General features: G+C 39.0%; 1 protein-coding gene across 4 annotated transcripts in view; it reads left to right on the top strand.

The window, feature by feature from the left end:
• PPFIBP2 (PPFIA binding protein 2) overlaps window positions 1-13,947 on the top strand; it is a 64,521-nt gene that overhangs the window by 37,780 nt on the left and 12,794 nt on the right. For 3 of the 4 annotated variants that reach the window (XM_026041110.1, XM_026041111.1, XM_026041113.1), the window contains 6 exons: window positions 5,938-6,030; window positions 8,460-8,568; window positions 11,645-11,706; window positions 12,297-12,372; window positions 13,431-13,537; window positions 13,736-13,800. In XM_026041110.1, coding sequence (XP_025896895.1) covers window positions 5,938-6,030; window positions 8,460-8,568; window positions 11,645-11,706; window positions 12,297-12,372; window positions 13,431-13,537; window positions 13,736-13,800 — 512 coding nt within the window. Of the gene's footprint in view, window positions 1-5,937; window positions 6,031-8,459; window positions 8,569-9,894; window positions 9,928-11,644; window positions 11,707-12,296; window positions 12,373-13,430; window positions 13,538-13,735; window positions 13,801-13,947 lie in introns of all 4 variants that reach the window. The other variant, XM_026041112.1, reaches the window with a different exon arrangement.

The raw sequence follows: 13,947 nt of genomic DNA, 5'->3' as shown, positions 1-13,947 counted from the left end.
GGCTGTTTTCCTCAAATTGATATTTTTCCTTGTACTAATGTAATAGATAATGGGGAAAAAAGAATACACATTAGAGGAAATTCTAATCCTCTAATCCACCCTCCCTTTCAGATGTTCCAGCCACCAAAGAAACTTTGTTTTTTTACCATGCAGGTTAAAGAAGAAAGTATGAAGCAGGGAATGAGTGTGAGCAATAGGTCCATAATCCATTTGCTTTATGGAGCCCAGTTCCCTAGAAACCTCCTCGTGGTAGTTAGSGAGCAGGTGGGAGCTGGGAAGGAAAGGAATTATGGAAGATGCAACAAGCTGACAAGCTGTCGCCTGTTGCTCTGCTCAGTGCTCCTGTAAGGGACAACTGGTGAGGCTGGGGCCAAGTTTTATACTTTGCTGGCTGAAGAAAGGCTTTATGTTCCAAGTAGACTGAGGAGAAATTGCAATCCAGGTGATGTCAGAAAACTATTTACTCTCTGTAATGTTGCTAGTGGTATATTTGATAGCTACTGATTATGCACATATAATTTACCTGCAGTGCCTTTTGGGTGGGCGTGTTTATTGCTTTATTTCTCTATTCAGCTCTCTTTAGAGATGAAAAGATAGCTCACAGAGCAGCTTCTGGCAGAGGCTGCAAGCAGAGCAGGCACCAGCTGCTGTTTTTGCCGCATGTGGCCCACTCGTGCTCTTTCTCCGAGCAGCAGCCCCAGGCTATCGGAACACATTGCAGGTCTGTGCAGCTCCAGTGATGGCAGCCGCTCCAGCCGCCACTCCCAGGCTGGGCTGGGTGCACGTTCGCCCCGGGGGCCTCGAGGGGAGCACTGAGCTTGGGCTGGGAGCCTCTGGCGCCACTGGGCGAGAGGGGGCACCCCACGGAGGTGCAAAAGGGCTCGCATCGGATGGAGAAGCTGAGAATCCCTGTGTTAAGCAAGCCCTGAATTATTAACTAGCCCAAGGTCTCATTAGACTTCTCACCTGCTGGAAGTTGCAAAACTATGTATAGAAAGCAAGAAAAGTTGGCATTGTAGCTAAAGCCATGGGAAATGGGGAGCTTGTTTGGTTTGCTTGTGGAGACTTTTTAATGATTTCACATTGTTCCAAATAATTATTAATTCAAATGAAAAGGGATTGTTTTCAATGAAATATGATACTTGCTTAAATTCCATTGTGTTAACCCGATATCATCTCCTTTTATTATAAACTTTGCCCTTTTTTTAAACCAAATTTGATCAGGATGAAAATTAGAAAATTTTCAATATATTTTCTTTGTGCAATTTAACTGTTGAAATTTGTTAGTAATGTTGAAGGTGTTCCCATGCTCATAGTCTGACTACATCTTTTTAGTAAATAAACCATCCTTCATTGAGCGAACAGCCTACCTCTAGGTGACTCTTGTTTATGCCTACAGAACTGTGTTGTGGTAACGTAATTGCTGCAGAGCGACACAGTTCTCCAAACTGACCCTGGCAGAATGAAATTAATCTTGCTGTAACTGTATCTCTGAATGTCATGGCTACTCCAGCACACGTGCACAATATCTAATGTATCAAATGGAATTGTAGTAAGTATTTTCACACAAGTGGGGCCAAAGCTGTGGATGACAGAGCTGAATCCTTTCTTATATGCTGCAGTTTGCCAGCTGCTGCTCTCAAGGCTGAATTTAGGATTAACAGAGCCCCGAGCGGATGGCTTTGCCGTTGTCACACGTCTTTCATTTTGCCCTAGCGTCTGTTCTCTGGGGGAACACACATGCGTGCTGCCCACTGACTAAATCATTTTAAACAGCTCTCTAAGTACACTGCATATCTGGCGTTGCCATTTCTAAATATAATAATGGGCTTTGAAAAAGGTAAATGAGACGTGCAGTTGCAGAATAATTCAGCCAAAAGCTATTTGCAGTCTGTGCTCTAGTGTTGTGTTGGCTTATTTCACAGCAGCTGTTTCCAGCCAGATAGAATTTATCTGCAGAATTACCTCTCTGCTTGGGTTGGGGAAAAACAAAGCAAATCAAGATATTCTTCTAAATATGAGTGAGCTGCAATTTGTCCAGTTTACTTCACGTTGTCTTGTGCAGCTGTATTTTAGTTCTTAGTTAGCAACAAAGTCTATCAAGTATCTCTAAACTATTCAAGGTATTAATTCCACACTGAATGCCACTTGCCTCTGGCTTTTCAGAAGTGTGCTAAATTTAAAGTGCCTTTTTATATATATACATGTAACACAGGGGCCAAGAGAATACATGTTTATTAGTGGACCATCTCTGAGTCTGTCTTTTTAATTTGCAGAATAATGTTATGCAATATCTAGGATGGAATTATTTGTAATTTTGGTGAAACTCGAGTCTGTGAATGAAATGTCCCTGTGGGCCTTTCTCCTGCACAGCTACACGGGTGAAGTGTTTGGTGTCAGAGCCGTGTGCAGACCAAGGCCTTGGTGGGCGTGGGGCCTGACGGCTCCAGGCTGCAGCTCGCGCAGCTCCCTGAGCGCTCTGGCTGCKGCAGTGAAGATGAAAATGAAGCAAAATCTAAGAGTGAAAAATGCCAGGCCATGGATCTGGAGTTGTGAATAACTTGCTGCTGMGATTGCTCTGCTGTATAGCGCTCTCACAAGAGGATGAGTTAGTGTGGGGGACACCAGTGTCCTGCTGTAAAGTGTCCTGTAAAGCAGCTAATGTAGCTGGGGAACATAGGAAGGATGTAGTTTCCCCTAGGTGAGCTGATGCTGAGGCCAGCCCTGGCAAAATGTGTGAGCCTGTAAAAGACTGAGGATAGCAGAGCTGGTGCACAACTGGTCCAAATTTAACCTTAAGCGTGATGCCCACGCTGAGCAGAGAACTGAGGTGAAACTCCTGCAGCTCGCTCATGTGGATGCTTTCAAAGGGGAATGTTTGTGAATGATGAAAGCTGTCTGTGGAAGCTGGTGCAGTCCAAGATTGGATCTGTTAAGTATTTGCCTGTTTTGATGATCATAATGTAAATAATAATGTAAATCCCATCCTTGCCGTAGGAGGTGGCCATTCCCTAGCACAGGTATTAGGCAACTTTGAGATTATTGAAGCACAGGAGAACTGAGACAACAGGACTGTAACTGWAATGGAGAGAGTTATGCTCTGCTTTCTGTTGTTCTCTCCATTACTGACTTTTTAACCTTTTYGAAAAGGTCATTAATCTCATCAAATTTATTTAGAAAAAATGAAAGGTCACTAAACATATTTTGTCAACATATAAATTTGGAGAGTTCTTCTCTTAATTTTCATATAATCTCTGAGAATATACCCAGGACTATTTGCTTCTGAAATAGAGAGTTAAAGTGAAGCAATATATAGACTTTAATACTTGTATTTGGTGGTTGCTTTCCATAACTGCAATTTTCTGTGTGTCATTGACTGTTTCAGGGAAGCTGGCCAGCGTATCAGCACGCTTAGAGGTTGTTACTTTTTCTTCTRTGATGCTCTTTGGACTTCACTTAGAAATGTTGTATAATTGTTTGTTTATGTCCTGATGCTGTCAGCTGGATATAGCAAAATAGCAAGCTAGGTTATGGAGTATTTCTCTGACTCTTGCTAAACCTGGGGACACAATTACTTTACTAGTAAATTATGTTTATAAAACAAAGTAGGTATGGCCGTAACTGAGCACTCGCCTGTTTTCCTAGGAGATGATTTGGCTGCATAAACTAATATAACCAAGCCCATTTCGGGAGAAGTCTGCCTTTCAGCCCGTGTCACAAATTATATTCCAGGTTTTCCTGATATCTGGCCTAGGCTGGATATGTCATGAAAACGTGCAGCAACCTCTGATCTTCACATTGGGATCAGAATCAGAAACTACTCTGGAACATGGACTCTGGTGGCAAAACTGCAGCCCTCCACGTTCATACCCATTCACATGCCCTTCAGCAGAAGGGATACCCATTATCTGTCTTGTTATAGCTTACCTGCGCTGTGCTTCATGTCCTACTTTGCACTGCAACTGTAGAAATACCTCCTTTGCTTCTTGTATTCCTTTTCTTTCTCATCTGTCCCTTTTTCCTTCCCTTGTTTTCAGTCAGTAGTGAACCTGATCAGTGAGCTACAGGAGCAGATGTGTAGACTGCAACTGGAAATTAATAGTAGAATCCAAGAAAGGAAGTTGCAAGATAGGACAGCTGACGTGACACCTAACGGTCCTCAAGCTAGTCTGAGAACAGTGGTAGAGACACTCAGCCAGAAGAACTGCTCTCGGTGTGATGTACGAGAAGCACCCCTTGCAGAGCCTGTGCATCGCCTCTTCTTTTACAGAAACTAAATCTGCTAACCAGAATTGTGGTGTGAATTGTTGCCACTAATCTTGGTGGCTTCTGTTAGTGATAGCATTATATGGTGGTTATAATGGTAGTTATAAAAAATACAAAACAAAAAGTCCTAACACTGGGACAGATGGCACAGATTTGGTCACCATTAAATACTAAAGSACAGATATCTGTAAGAACCATTGTGTATCAGCTTTTATGGGAATTTATTTTTTAAGTCACAAGTGCATTTTAGTCATATTTTTTYYTTTTTTTTTCTTTTCTTTGATATGCAGTTATGATTTGGTAATGTTTCTAGATGTGCATTATAGTGCAATCTAACCAATCTTCTCAATATTTAATTCTTGAAGATCTTAAAAGTTTAGCACTTATGCTAAATAAGTAAGGATACACATGGAATGTATCCTCACTTTTCATTATGATAAAGTAAAAGACAGGAGCCATAACAAGTATAATCTACTTGTACCATTTAAAAAAAAAAATCTAGAACATTTTTTTGAATTCTGTGACATAAGCAACTTTGAGGAAAATTATTTTTGAATTTACACTACAAATCTTTACTTTGATTAAAAGTATGCCACATATCAAAGCAAAAGCTGTGCATAAGCTTTTAAAATCAACTGAAGGTAGAAGAAATGAAACTGTATGCTTGAAAAAGTCTTGCTTTTTAATTGTTCGCTTTAGTTGCTACCGTCCTTTAATTAAAAATGTGGATACTCGGAGCTGATTCTACCACTAACCTGCTTATATTGTGATTTTTTTCCACTAATTTTTCTTATATTTTACAAAAATAACTCATTTGGATATGAGATGATGCCTATTGTGAACATAGTGCTATTATTTCTGAGTTTACCTCTGTGTGGAACTGATTACTGAGCTATTAGACTACTGTACAAGCTACATATTGACAAAATAATCTAAAAGCCAAATCTGGGAGCAATTTATGATAAAAATTAACTTAAGATACGAGTATGGTTTTTAATGTATATTATATTAGGAACCTAGAAACAGGTTGCACTTCCAAATTACTGTAATTGAGAGTTCATCTCAAGACATTTGGTCTTGTCAGAGTTATATCAAGGTTTTAACACTGTTGGCCTCAAGAATGAGCTTTAAGATGTAACTTAGTCAAGGGAAGGGAGAAGAGAAAGCTGAGACCTTTGTCAGAGGAAGAGACAGAGAATATTAAAAGCCCTGGAGCTTGATGCTGCATCACCTCAATCTGGAAAGTGGCCGACATGAGTGTAAAATACGACTACAAATGTATGGTACTGAATGCCTGTAACTTGTTAAATATTCTTTATTCTGAGTGTTATTTTTCTTAAATAAGTAGCTTTAATACCTATTTGGGGGAACAGTTAATACTACATGGAGCTGACTGTTTTGGACTTCTTGGCTCATTTCCACAGAGGCTCACAACTTCACCATGGTCATCTTGTTTGGCGTAGAAATTTGCTCATAGTTTCAGAGAGTTTACGAAAATATTTCTTATAACAATCTCTGAATTAAAAATATCTTTGTCTACTTAGTGCTACAATTTTTATGCAGATGATTCAGTGTTTATTACTGCATGGTCTGTGCATGATTTTTAATTTGAGACTACAGAAAATTATTATTTACCTGAGTAATCTTACATTAGCTGTTCTTCCTTTGCAGAGTTTGCTACAGGAACTTAGACACTTCAGAATCAAAGTAGAAGAACTGGAAAATGAAAGGAATCAGTATGAGTGGAAATTGAAAGCAACYAAAGTAAGCAGAATATTTGATATTTACTAATGACAGGCTTATTTTAGCTGGAAAGGGACATGCACCACTTCTCATCAGTGTTTACTTTTCTTACAATTCTCATGTTTCATTTGCAACGGCAAAGTCGGGTTTTCTTGGACCACCTGTATAATGAGTATCTTGGCTTAAAGTTTTTGTACTTTCTTTTTTGTGCCCTTTGCACCCTTCCCTGTGGTTTCCAGACTTCTGCGTTAAAAAGAACCATTGAGACTTAGAACTATCAGAGTTGTTCTGGGAGAGGCCTCTTTTGAAGGTTTTCTGTCTTTCATTTCTGTAATGGTGACAAGCCTATGGAATAAGGTTTCTAGGCTGAAAGTCATTTTAAGGAAGAGACATGCAAAGCTGGTAGAGTGTTTGCTTACTCAGAAATTTACTTTAATAGACAGTAGGACCGAAATGCACTACTAGATCACTACTTTGACTTAATACATGYCAACAACCATACTTGCCTTCCCCTAAACTGACCTTAACAGCTCCTGGAAGGCTGTCAGATATTAATCTGGAGATGCTCAGGATTTGAAATAATGCMTCATTTTTTATAAAAATTGTTTTCCTGGGTTTAATATTTTCACTGTTAAACGGTTGCACTTTGTCCTTGTTTAAATTTTTGGTGCTTTAGATTCAGAAGCCCATTAGATTCAGAAATACCTTAGTAATCTTTCCTGTTAGAAGGATACTTTTGTGCTGCAATTATACTCCCTTCCCACACCATATATGTGATACCATCTGTATCRGTGACTGTTTTTTTTGAGCTGTAGCTTGGTCTTGGAAAAACATTTCAAGTTATTAAACCGTGAAAACTTTTTTTTTTGATATTAGGTAGCCTGATCCAGAAATGACAGATASATATTTATTTGTATTAGCATTTTTTGAGAATTCGCAGATGAATATTGAAATCTTCTCTCTCTTTATTATGATAATATCTCCTATATTCAACAGAATATTTTCTTTCTGAAGTGATGACATTGAACAGTCTTTGGAAACCCAAATAGTTTCCTAAACAGTGTGTGGCCAGCTGCCAAGAGAGACAAAGGTTATGAGAAGTATAGGAGGAGGAAAATAAGAAAGGAAAATAATAAAAAAGCAGTCAGAGAAGGCATGGGAGCAGAAAGGAATATATGTGCAGGGGAAAAGAGGAGAAATAGAAATAATTGTAAAGATGTCAAGAATGAGAAATGAAAGAAAAGGGTATTTAAGAGAGCAATAACATCAAAGAGACCAGAGGAGACAAACCCAAATCTGGTATTAAGAGGTCTGCAGCTTTGTCTCTTTGTTGCTCCAGCTTCTTAGATGAGAGATTGGAATACTTCCATGACTGGATATAAAAAGCACATTAGTCAGTGGGAAGCGTAGGAGCCCTTCAGGGCTGCAACAAGGCACATTCTTCTATTCCACAGGGAATTGCAGGCAGAGTGGTGATCCTTTGCTGCCATCCAGCTGCCTGCTTCCTGGTRAAAATGGGGATCTGTGTAGAACCAGATAGGTCATTTTTCCCTGTCCAAATAAAGTTTGGTGTGCTGGGGTATTTTCCCCTTTGATTTTAACATTTTGAGAAGCTGGTCACATACTTGTGCTTTTGTTTTTATTTAACTGCAGGAATTGTGTTTTTGCTGCTTTGCTTTTGCTGGTGGAAAAACAGAATGGAAAGACATAAAGGCTTTAATGCTCTGAAGAAAAATAATGAAATTATTACCTCAGAAAAGCTGGGTGTTGCTGTCGGGCTTTCTGAGATGAGGAAAAAGATGAGAATCACTGTGTTCCACATCAGACAATCACAGAACTCTTTTTCCTTCTGCATTCTTGAGGCCTTTAATGTATGAGATTTAATCCTGTTCTGGAGGCAGCACGAATTCCAATAAGCACATGCAACTACTGACTTGTGTTCCATTATGGAATATTGCTTTCCCAGCCATGCTTTGCGTCTCATATTTGTCACCTAATGTATCTGATGTGTATGAGGAGGAACAGATCCATCAGGCTGCTGCAAAGATGGGGCAGCATTGATAGGTTCTCGTTTATATTAATAAGTTGTAATTAGAATTAAAAAACAAAATATCTTTAAAAAAAATGCTTTGTTATCTTTCAGTGGGTTTTGAGCAGGAYTCAGGAGTTTCCCTGTAATATGCATTATAGATGGCCAGCATTGCTGTGTTGAGAGCTTTCCATCAGTTTATGTACATGAATCCTTAAAAACGTAACCTTTCACACAAGTTCTTCCCCAAGCGCTAACTGCATGGAAAGGAAAGTGAGTTTCTGTAAAAGGTTACAGTATTTAGAAAACATCCTGAACAAGGAACAGGACATCCCTCCGAAGTGTTTCTTTCCCCTAGTTCATAGGGAAGGAGAAAGAATCGGCCGTGACCCTAAGCAGAGTCTGTTGTGCTCTCTTGCAGGCCGAGATCGCGCAGCTTCAAGAACAGCTGGCTCTCAAAGATGCAGAAATTGAACGCCTGCAGAGCCAGCTCTCTAGGATGTCGTCACATCATGAAGTTGCAGAGAAAGGTAGGAGGGAAATTAAAACCCTCACCTATTTTACTTCACTCTGGCTTAGTATTTCAAAGCAGTATAAGGAGATACAAAATGTGWCCTTATAGAATTTATTTTGGAAGGAAGAATAGTGAAGATCTATTAGGGTTCCTGGTAGAGCAGATAATGAGATATCYGAAGGGCAGTAGAAGTTTTTCTTCAGAGAATTTCCTTATTTGAAAGATTCAATTGAGTATTTCCTGGTAACATATTTTTGTGTAGACCTTCAAAATTTCTTTWAAAAATCTTCATAATTACCATTTTAAGAACATAATTGTCATAATAGTACCTCTGAATAATGTTTGAGTATTCAAACATTCCAAAACTTACTTGTTGATGATGTCTGCCCTTTGTTCAGGGCTATATCCTGGATTTCTGCTTTAAATCTATGCAATTAAAGGTTAATGACACATAAGTCCATGCTCTTTGATCTCGGCCAGTAATATTCGGTTTTCTCCAACACTGACCACCTAGAGCTTCTGTCAACTACTGGGTTGTGAGCTATATGATATTACATGTTTTGTTCTGTGATGCTGACTTATTAATGTATAGCCCTAGGGCRGTGCATCAGCCTATCTGCACTAACTTCTTTGGACGTTAGTTAATGTGCAGAGCCTCTGTGCATTGTGCTGCCCATCTCTTAGCACTGACTAAATGTCTCCTTCCGAGAATAAAGGCAAATGTGCCTTTTCTAGAACAGACAGTCTGTATTTGGACTGTAGTTTGCTCGAAGAAGCGAGAGTCCTTTCAAGTAAGCACTAACATATACTTAGTGCTAATTTCACTCAGCAGCAGAGCTTCTGCATGTGGAATACTGCATGTCTTGCTAGAAAATTAGTTCTTCTAACAACAGTGTTTTGGACTCTGCTACTAATAGATTTGCATATTTTTCTATTGGATTGTCACATAATAGTATTGCAAGAGAAAAATAATTGTATGACAATAAATCCAGAGCTCAGCAACTATCAGCTTCCTAGTGGAAGCTGATATGTCCCTGTTCAGGCTGAAGATAGGGAAAAATCTCTCCTTGATTCTAGTGGGAGAAGAACCAAACCTTCTGGATCTTTAGAATATCTTTAAGGAGACTGCTTATACTGGATTGGCTGTGGCAACACTGTGTAGTAGTAATAGTGTCCATCTAAAAATGTCCCACTCCTCAGATTTTAGGTGGTCTTCTGAGCTAACATAGAAAAATGTTAAGATATTTCTAGTATGCTTGAATGCCTATTCTAATTAAATTGCAAACTTTATCTAATTTGTGCTTTTTCTACGAACTTTGACTCTCATCACTTACCATCGTAGAGGAAGTTTATAGGAGAAGGCTAAAAGAAAAACGTAAGCCTTGCAATTCACTTTTGGCTTTACCTCACTATCCCTTTCATACCCCAGATCACTAGAGCGCATTCTGCAGCAATACCTCCCTGTCTGTTTACATTCGGCTGTCTACATGTAGCATATACATGAGGCGCCGCTTCCATGGCTTGCAGCAAGCGCACAGCTACTTGTCCTGCTTAGTGAGACTTCACTTCAGAAAAAAATATCAGGTTTGCAAATCAGACAGTTGGACTTCAAAGGGACATGGTAAAGGTTAACGGGGCCAAGAGTTAACCTTTACCTTTTTCATTTGATGTGTGCAAAGCCCATACAGTAGGTGGAAAGATTACGTTAATTGAAAACCTCTTTCCTTGGAGGCAAAGGTCTGGGCTTTTTTCTTTTTCTGATCGGTGCAATAAGATTGAAAAAGGGACTGAATAAAAATCTATTTCCAACATATACGATGTTCTTAGAAATACTGTAAATAAACTTTGTTTAAATATATATTAATGCCTCAACATCAGTTCTTTTTGAAGTCTAAAACTTCTGAATAGAAATTAGTAGGACTGTGATTTTTAATGGCTTCTTAAAAATCTTTCACTTGCTTGCCCACTGTCTGCTGGCTTTAGTTTTTGATTTGGCTGTGTCTGTGCATGTCTTGTGTTACTGATTTTTTTTTCTTTTTTTTTTTTGCAAGATAAATGTTTGCAAAATCAATTTACTTGTTTTAAAATGTAATAATTAAAAGATATTTTCAAAATACTAACCAAAATAAAATAATTACAGTCTCTGCAAACTATTTAGAGATGACATTGTATGTTCAGCTTTTAAACCATTTTTTTTACAGTATTAATTCTCTTCCTCTATCACTTCATGCCTGTCATATATTTTTCATAGTCCCTTGTGAAATAAATGGGTTTAATTTAATGTCTAATTCTAAACTATGGATACCGTGAGTGACAACTGCTATGGATCTACTGGGTTAGGTTTTGTCTCCATCTCCTAGATCTGATTTAGATTTGGTCCTGGAGGACTTGGTAAGAGCAGTAGGTAGACAGCAAATGAAAGATTTCACTTAGCAAGGTCAGGATGACACAATTAACAAACTTGTAAGCTTTTAGAAATATTTTTAAGTAGTTTTGACTACAACATTTCTGAATAATCTCTGATTCTCTCTCTAGTAATACTGTGTTGTGCATGACACAGTTTTTATTGGCTCTTGATGTGGGTTTTCACTCATATTCTCTTTTATGAAAAAATGTTACAAATTTTATTAGAGGATGTCAGATAGTTTTTGTTATTTTAATCTTCAAGTTTTATAAATATCTTTGAACTACTTCCCATAAACTGGACATCTTTTCCAAGTGGAATGCAATTAATTTCAATGGTGCTAAAAATTATTTCCTTAAATGTATAAACAGAAGTCACACACTCATCTTTGCAAAATAAGCTTCACTATTTTCTTTTTTACTATACTTTCCTTTTGAAATATAAAATGGGATTATGCAGTATTTTGTAAGCAAAACCAGCATGCTGGTGTCATACGAAACTTTTAATAGTTCTGCTTCTGAAAAGCTTTAAGTTAAATGGCGCTATGTTATTAAATTATATTTATCTGCTGTGCTACTGACATGATTTTGGTTATTTATAAAAAACATAAGTATCACAAAACAGCTATCATTTAGACTACATACAGCTAGTGTATTTTTTTGTTATAGCATTGTAAAAATGTTTTTAGATCAGGAAGTTCAGCGCTTGAAGATAGGAATGGAAACATTATTGGCTGCAAATGAAGAAAAGGTAAGAAAATAATCTCCTGTCTACCTAGTAAGCACAAAACAATGGTCATGAATCTCTGTAATGAGCTGAACAAGAGGCCTTCCTTATGGCTACCATTGCTCTGATTTGGGGTTTATTCCATGAGATTGTGACAGAAGGTGGTTTTTAAATGGGAAGGGACAGCTGACAGTACATGCCTCGCTGAAAACCTGGTAAACAGGTAATTCCAGAGGGGAATTACCCCCCTGGAAAGCCAGGGCTGGGATGAGAGGGATCTCTTGCTGCCATTGAAAAGATCTCTCAGGCTTAGTCAGGCAGCTTTCCATCCTCCCAGCTTAATCTGAAGTGCATTGATACCCCTAGTTCAGACTGTGATATAAAAGCCAAGCCAAGAAGGCCTCTGAATTAGATTTCCATCTCCTGGGAGGAGGAGGCCAGGATTTAAAGAGAAATAAAAGCCCCCCAAAGTTTTTTTTAATGAGGCTTTCAAGAGTTCTGATTCCACTTTCTGGAAAACAGTCCAAAATCACAGAAATACATATGTGATACTGTGTTTCTCCCAATTAAAAATGTAGGACTTTAAATATGGTTTCATTTAATGCCTTTTGCAGGACCGTCGGATAGAGGAGCTAACGATACTGCTCAGCCAATACAGGAGGGTCAAGGAGATAATGATGGCAGCTCACGGTAAAACACGTTGGCTCACTTTCCTCATATCAGGTCTCTTAAACACTGTGTGTGTTCCAGGTTCTTTTTGTTGTTCTTTAAATGGATGTGTGTATAATCATATATATTACACTATGCTTAAATATGTATTTGAGCCCTGAGCGGAATCACACATTTTTCATATATATATGTATTTATATGTATATAAATATATATATATGTATTCACACATAAAAAAGCCACAGTATACCTTGAGCAGGTTGTACGTTATTGTCTGTAATTTGTAGATGTTTAGTTTTGGTGCCTTCTGCTGTAATCAATAACAACAATTTCAAAAAAGGCTTGAGTTCCATCTGGAGATTTAGTTCTACCTTTCCTGTTTCGGGAGACTTCTGTGACTGAATCTTCTGCTCAGTTGCCTAAGTCTAGATCTAAAAATGTTTTGTTTTGCTTGCCAATGAATAGTAGATACCTCCTTAGAACATAATTTTGGGCTGTACGCTGTCCTAGATGGTGTCCTTAAGGAAGGACAGCTGAGGAGCCGCTTGTGCAGCTATGCAGCCGCCCATGGGGCGCTTGGCAAGCGCTGTGCCGCAGCTCCTCGCGTGCCGAGGCGCTCTGCGCTGGGCAGCCGCTCGCCTGCCAGTGTGCCGTGCGGGCCGCAGCAGCACGGGCAGGACTGCAGCCTGCGGAGCTGCGGAACCATCCTGCAAAGGTGGGCTGTGGTGCAGGTGCTGCCAAACATGCACATGCCCCATCAAGTGAAATAGTGCGAGGAAGACTGTACCAACCAGAACTTCCTTCAGACATCAAACTACGAATCACAGTAGCTCAGAAACTGTTTCTTCAGCAGCTTAGCTACCCACAGCAGCAGGGTGGACAACTGGAATATGTTGCTCACCTATAGATCAGTCTAACTGAGTCAGAGCCTTAGGAGAGTATGTTGAGAGAGAGGCAGCAAACGGCTGCTAAACCAGAAGCATCAAATGGAAGTGAAATTTAGACAACAAAGTATTTAAACTGTCTGGATGTGATTCTAAATGCTATTTTTTGCTACTTCTAATCTCTAATGCTCCCAGGTGCTACAGAAAGAGTTGTCTCTGGTGCCAGTGAAGAGGAAGTTGAGACAACTTTAAGGAAGTGGAATCTTTTGATTAACGCTCAAGGAGAACTGTTTAAAACAGAGGTACGTAGTAAAGATGTTTTAGAAACAAGATCCACTGTAAAGAGGATCTCTCTGTATTGGTTTCATTGCACTAGCAAAGGAAATGTGTTAAAGAGTTTGTCCCTGAAGGAATTTTTGTGCCTGTCAATAGGGGCTTGATCGACTGTATTTCAGATTCAGCCCCGACAGCTACAGGCTCAAAACTTTTATTTTATATAGGTCTCGTCGGGAGAATTGTCACTGGCTGTGCTATCTCCAGTGCCCCACAAACCTATGGAAATCAGGCAAGACTTTGTTTTATGTTTCTCATGGAGATTTTCCTAAATCTATTTTATTCTTAATCTTAATCTGTTTATATGGTGACATCTAGTCGTGCCTGTTCTTAGCTTGGCAAGAACTGTTGGGTAGTTGCAAAAGGAGTATTTGCCATG

Source organism: Nothoprocta perdicaria, unplaced genomic scaffold, assembly GCF_003342845.1.
Source record: "Nothoprocta perdicaria isolate Ctin4 unplaced genomic scaffold, notPer1 scaffold_28, whole genome shotgun sequence".
Taxonomy (NCBI): domain Eukaryota; kingdom Metazoa; phylum Chordata; class Aves; order Tinamiformes; family Tinamidae; genus Nothoprocta; species Nothoprocta perdicaria.
The sequence above is the reverse complement of the archived record's forward strand: the minus strand, read 5'-3'. Positions and strand labels throughout refer to the sequence as shown.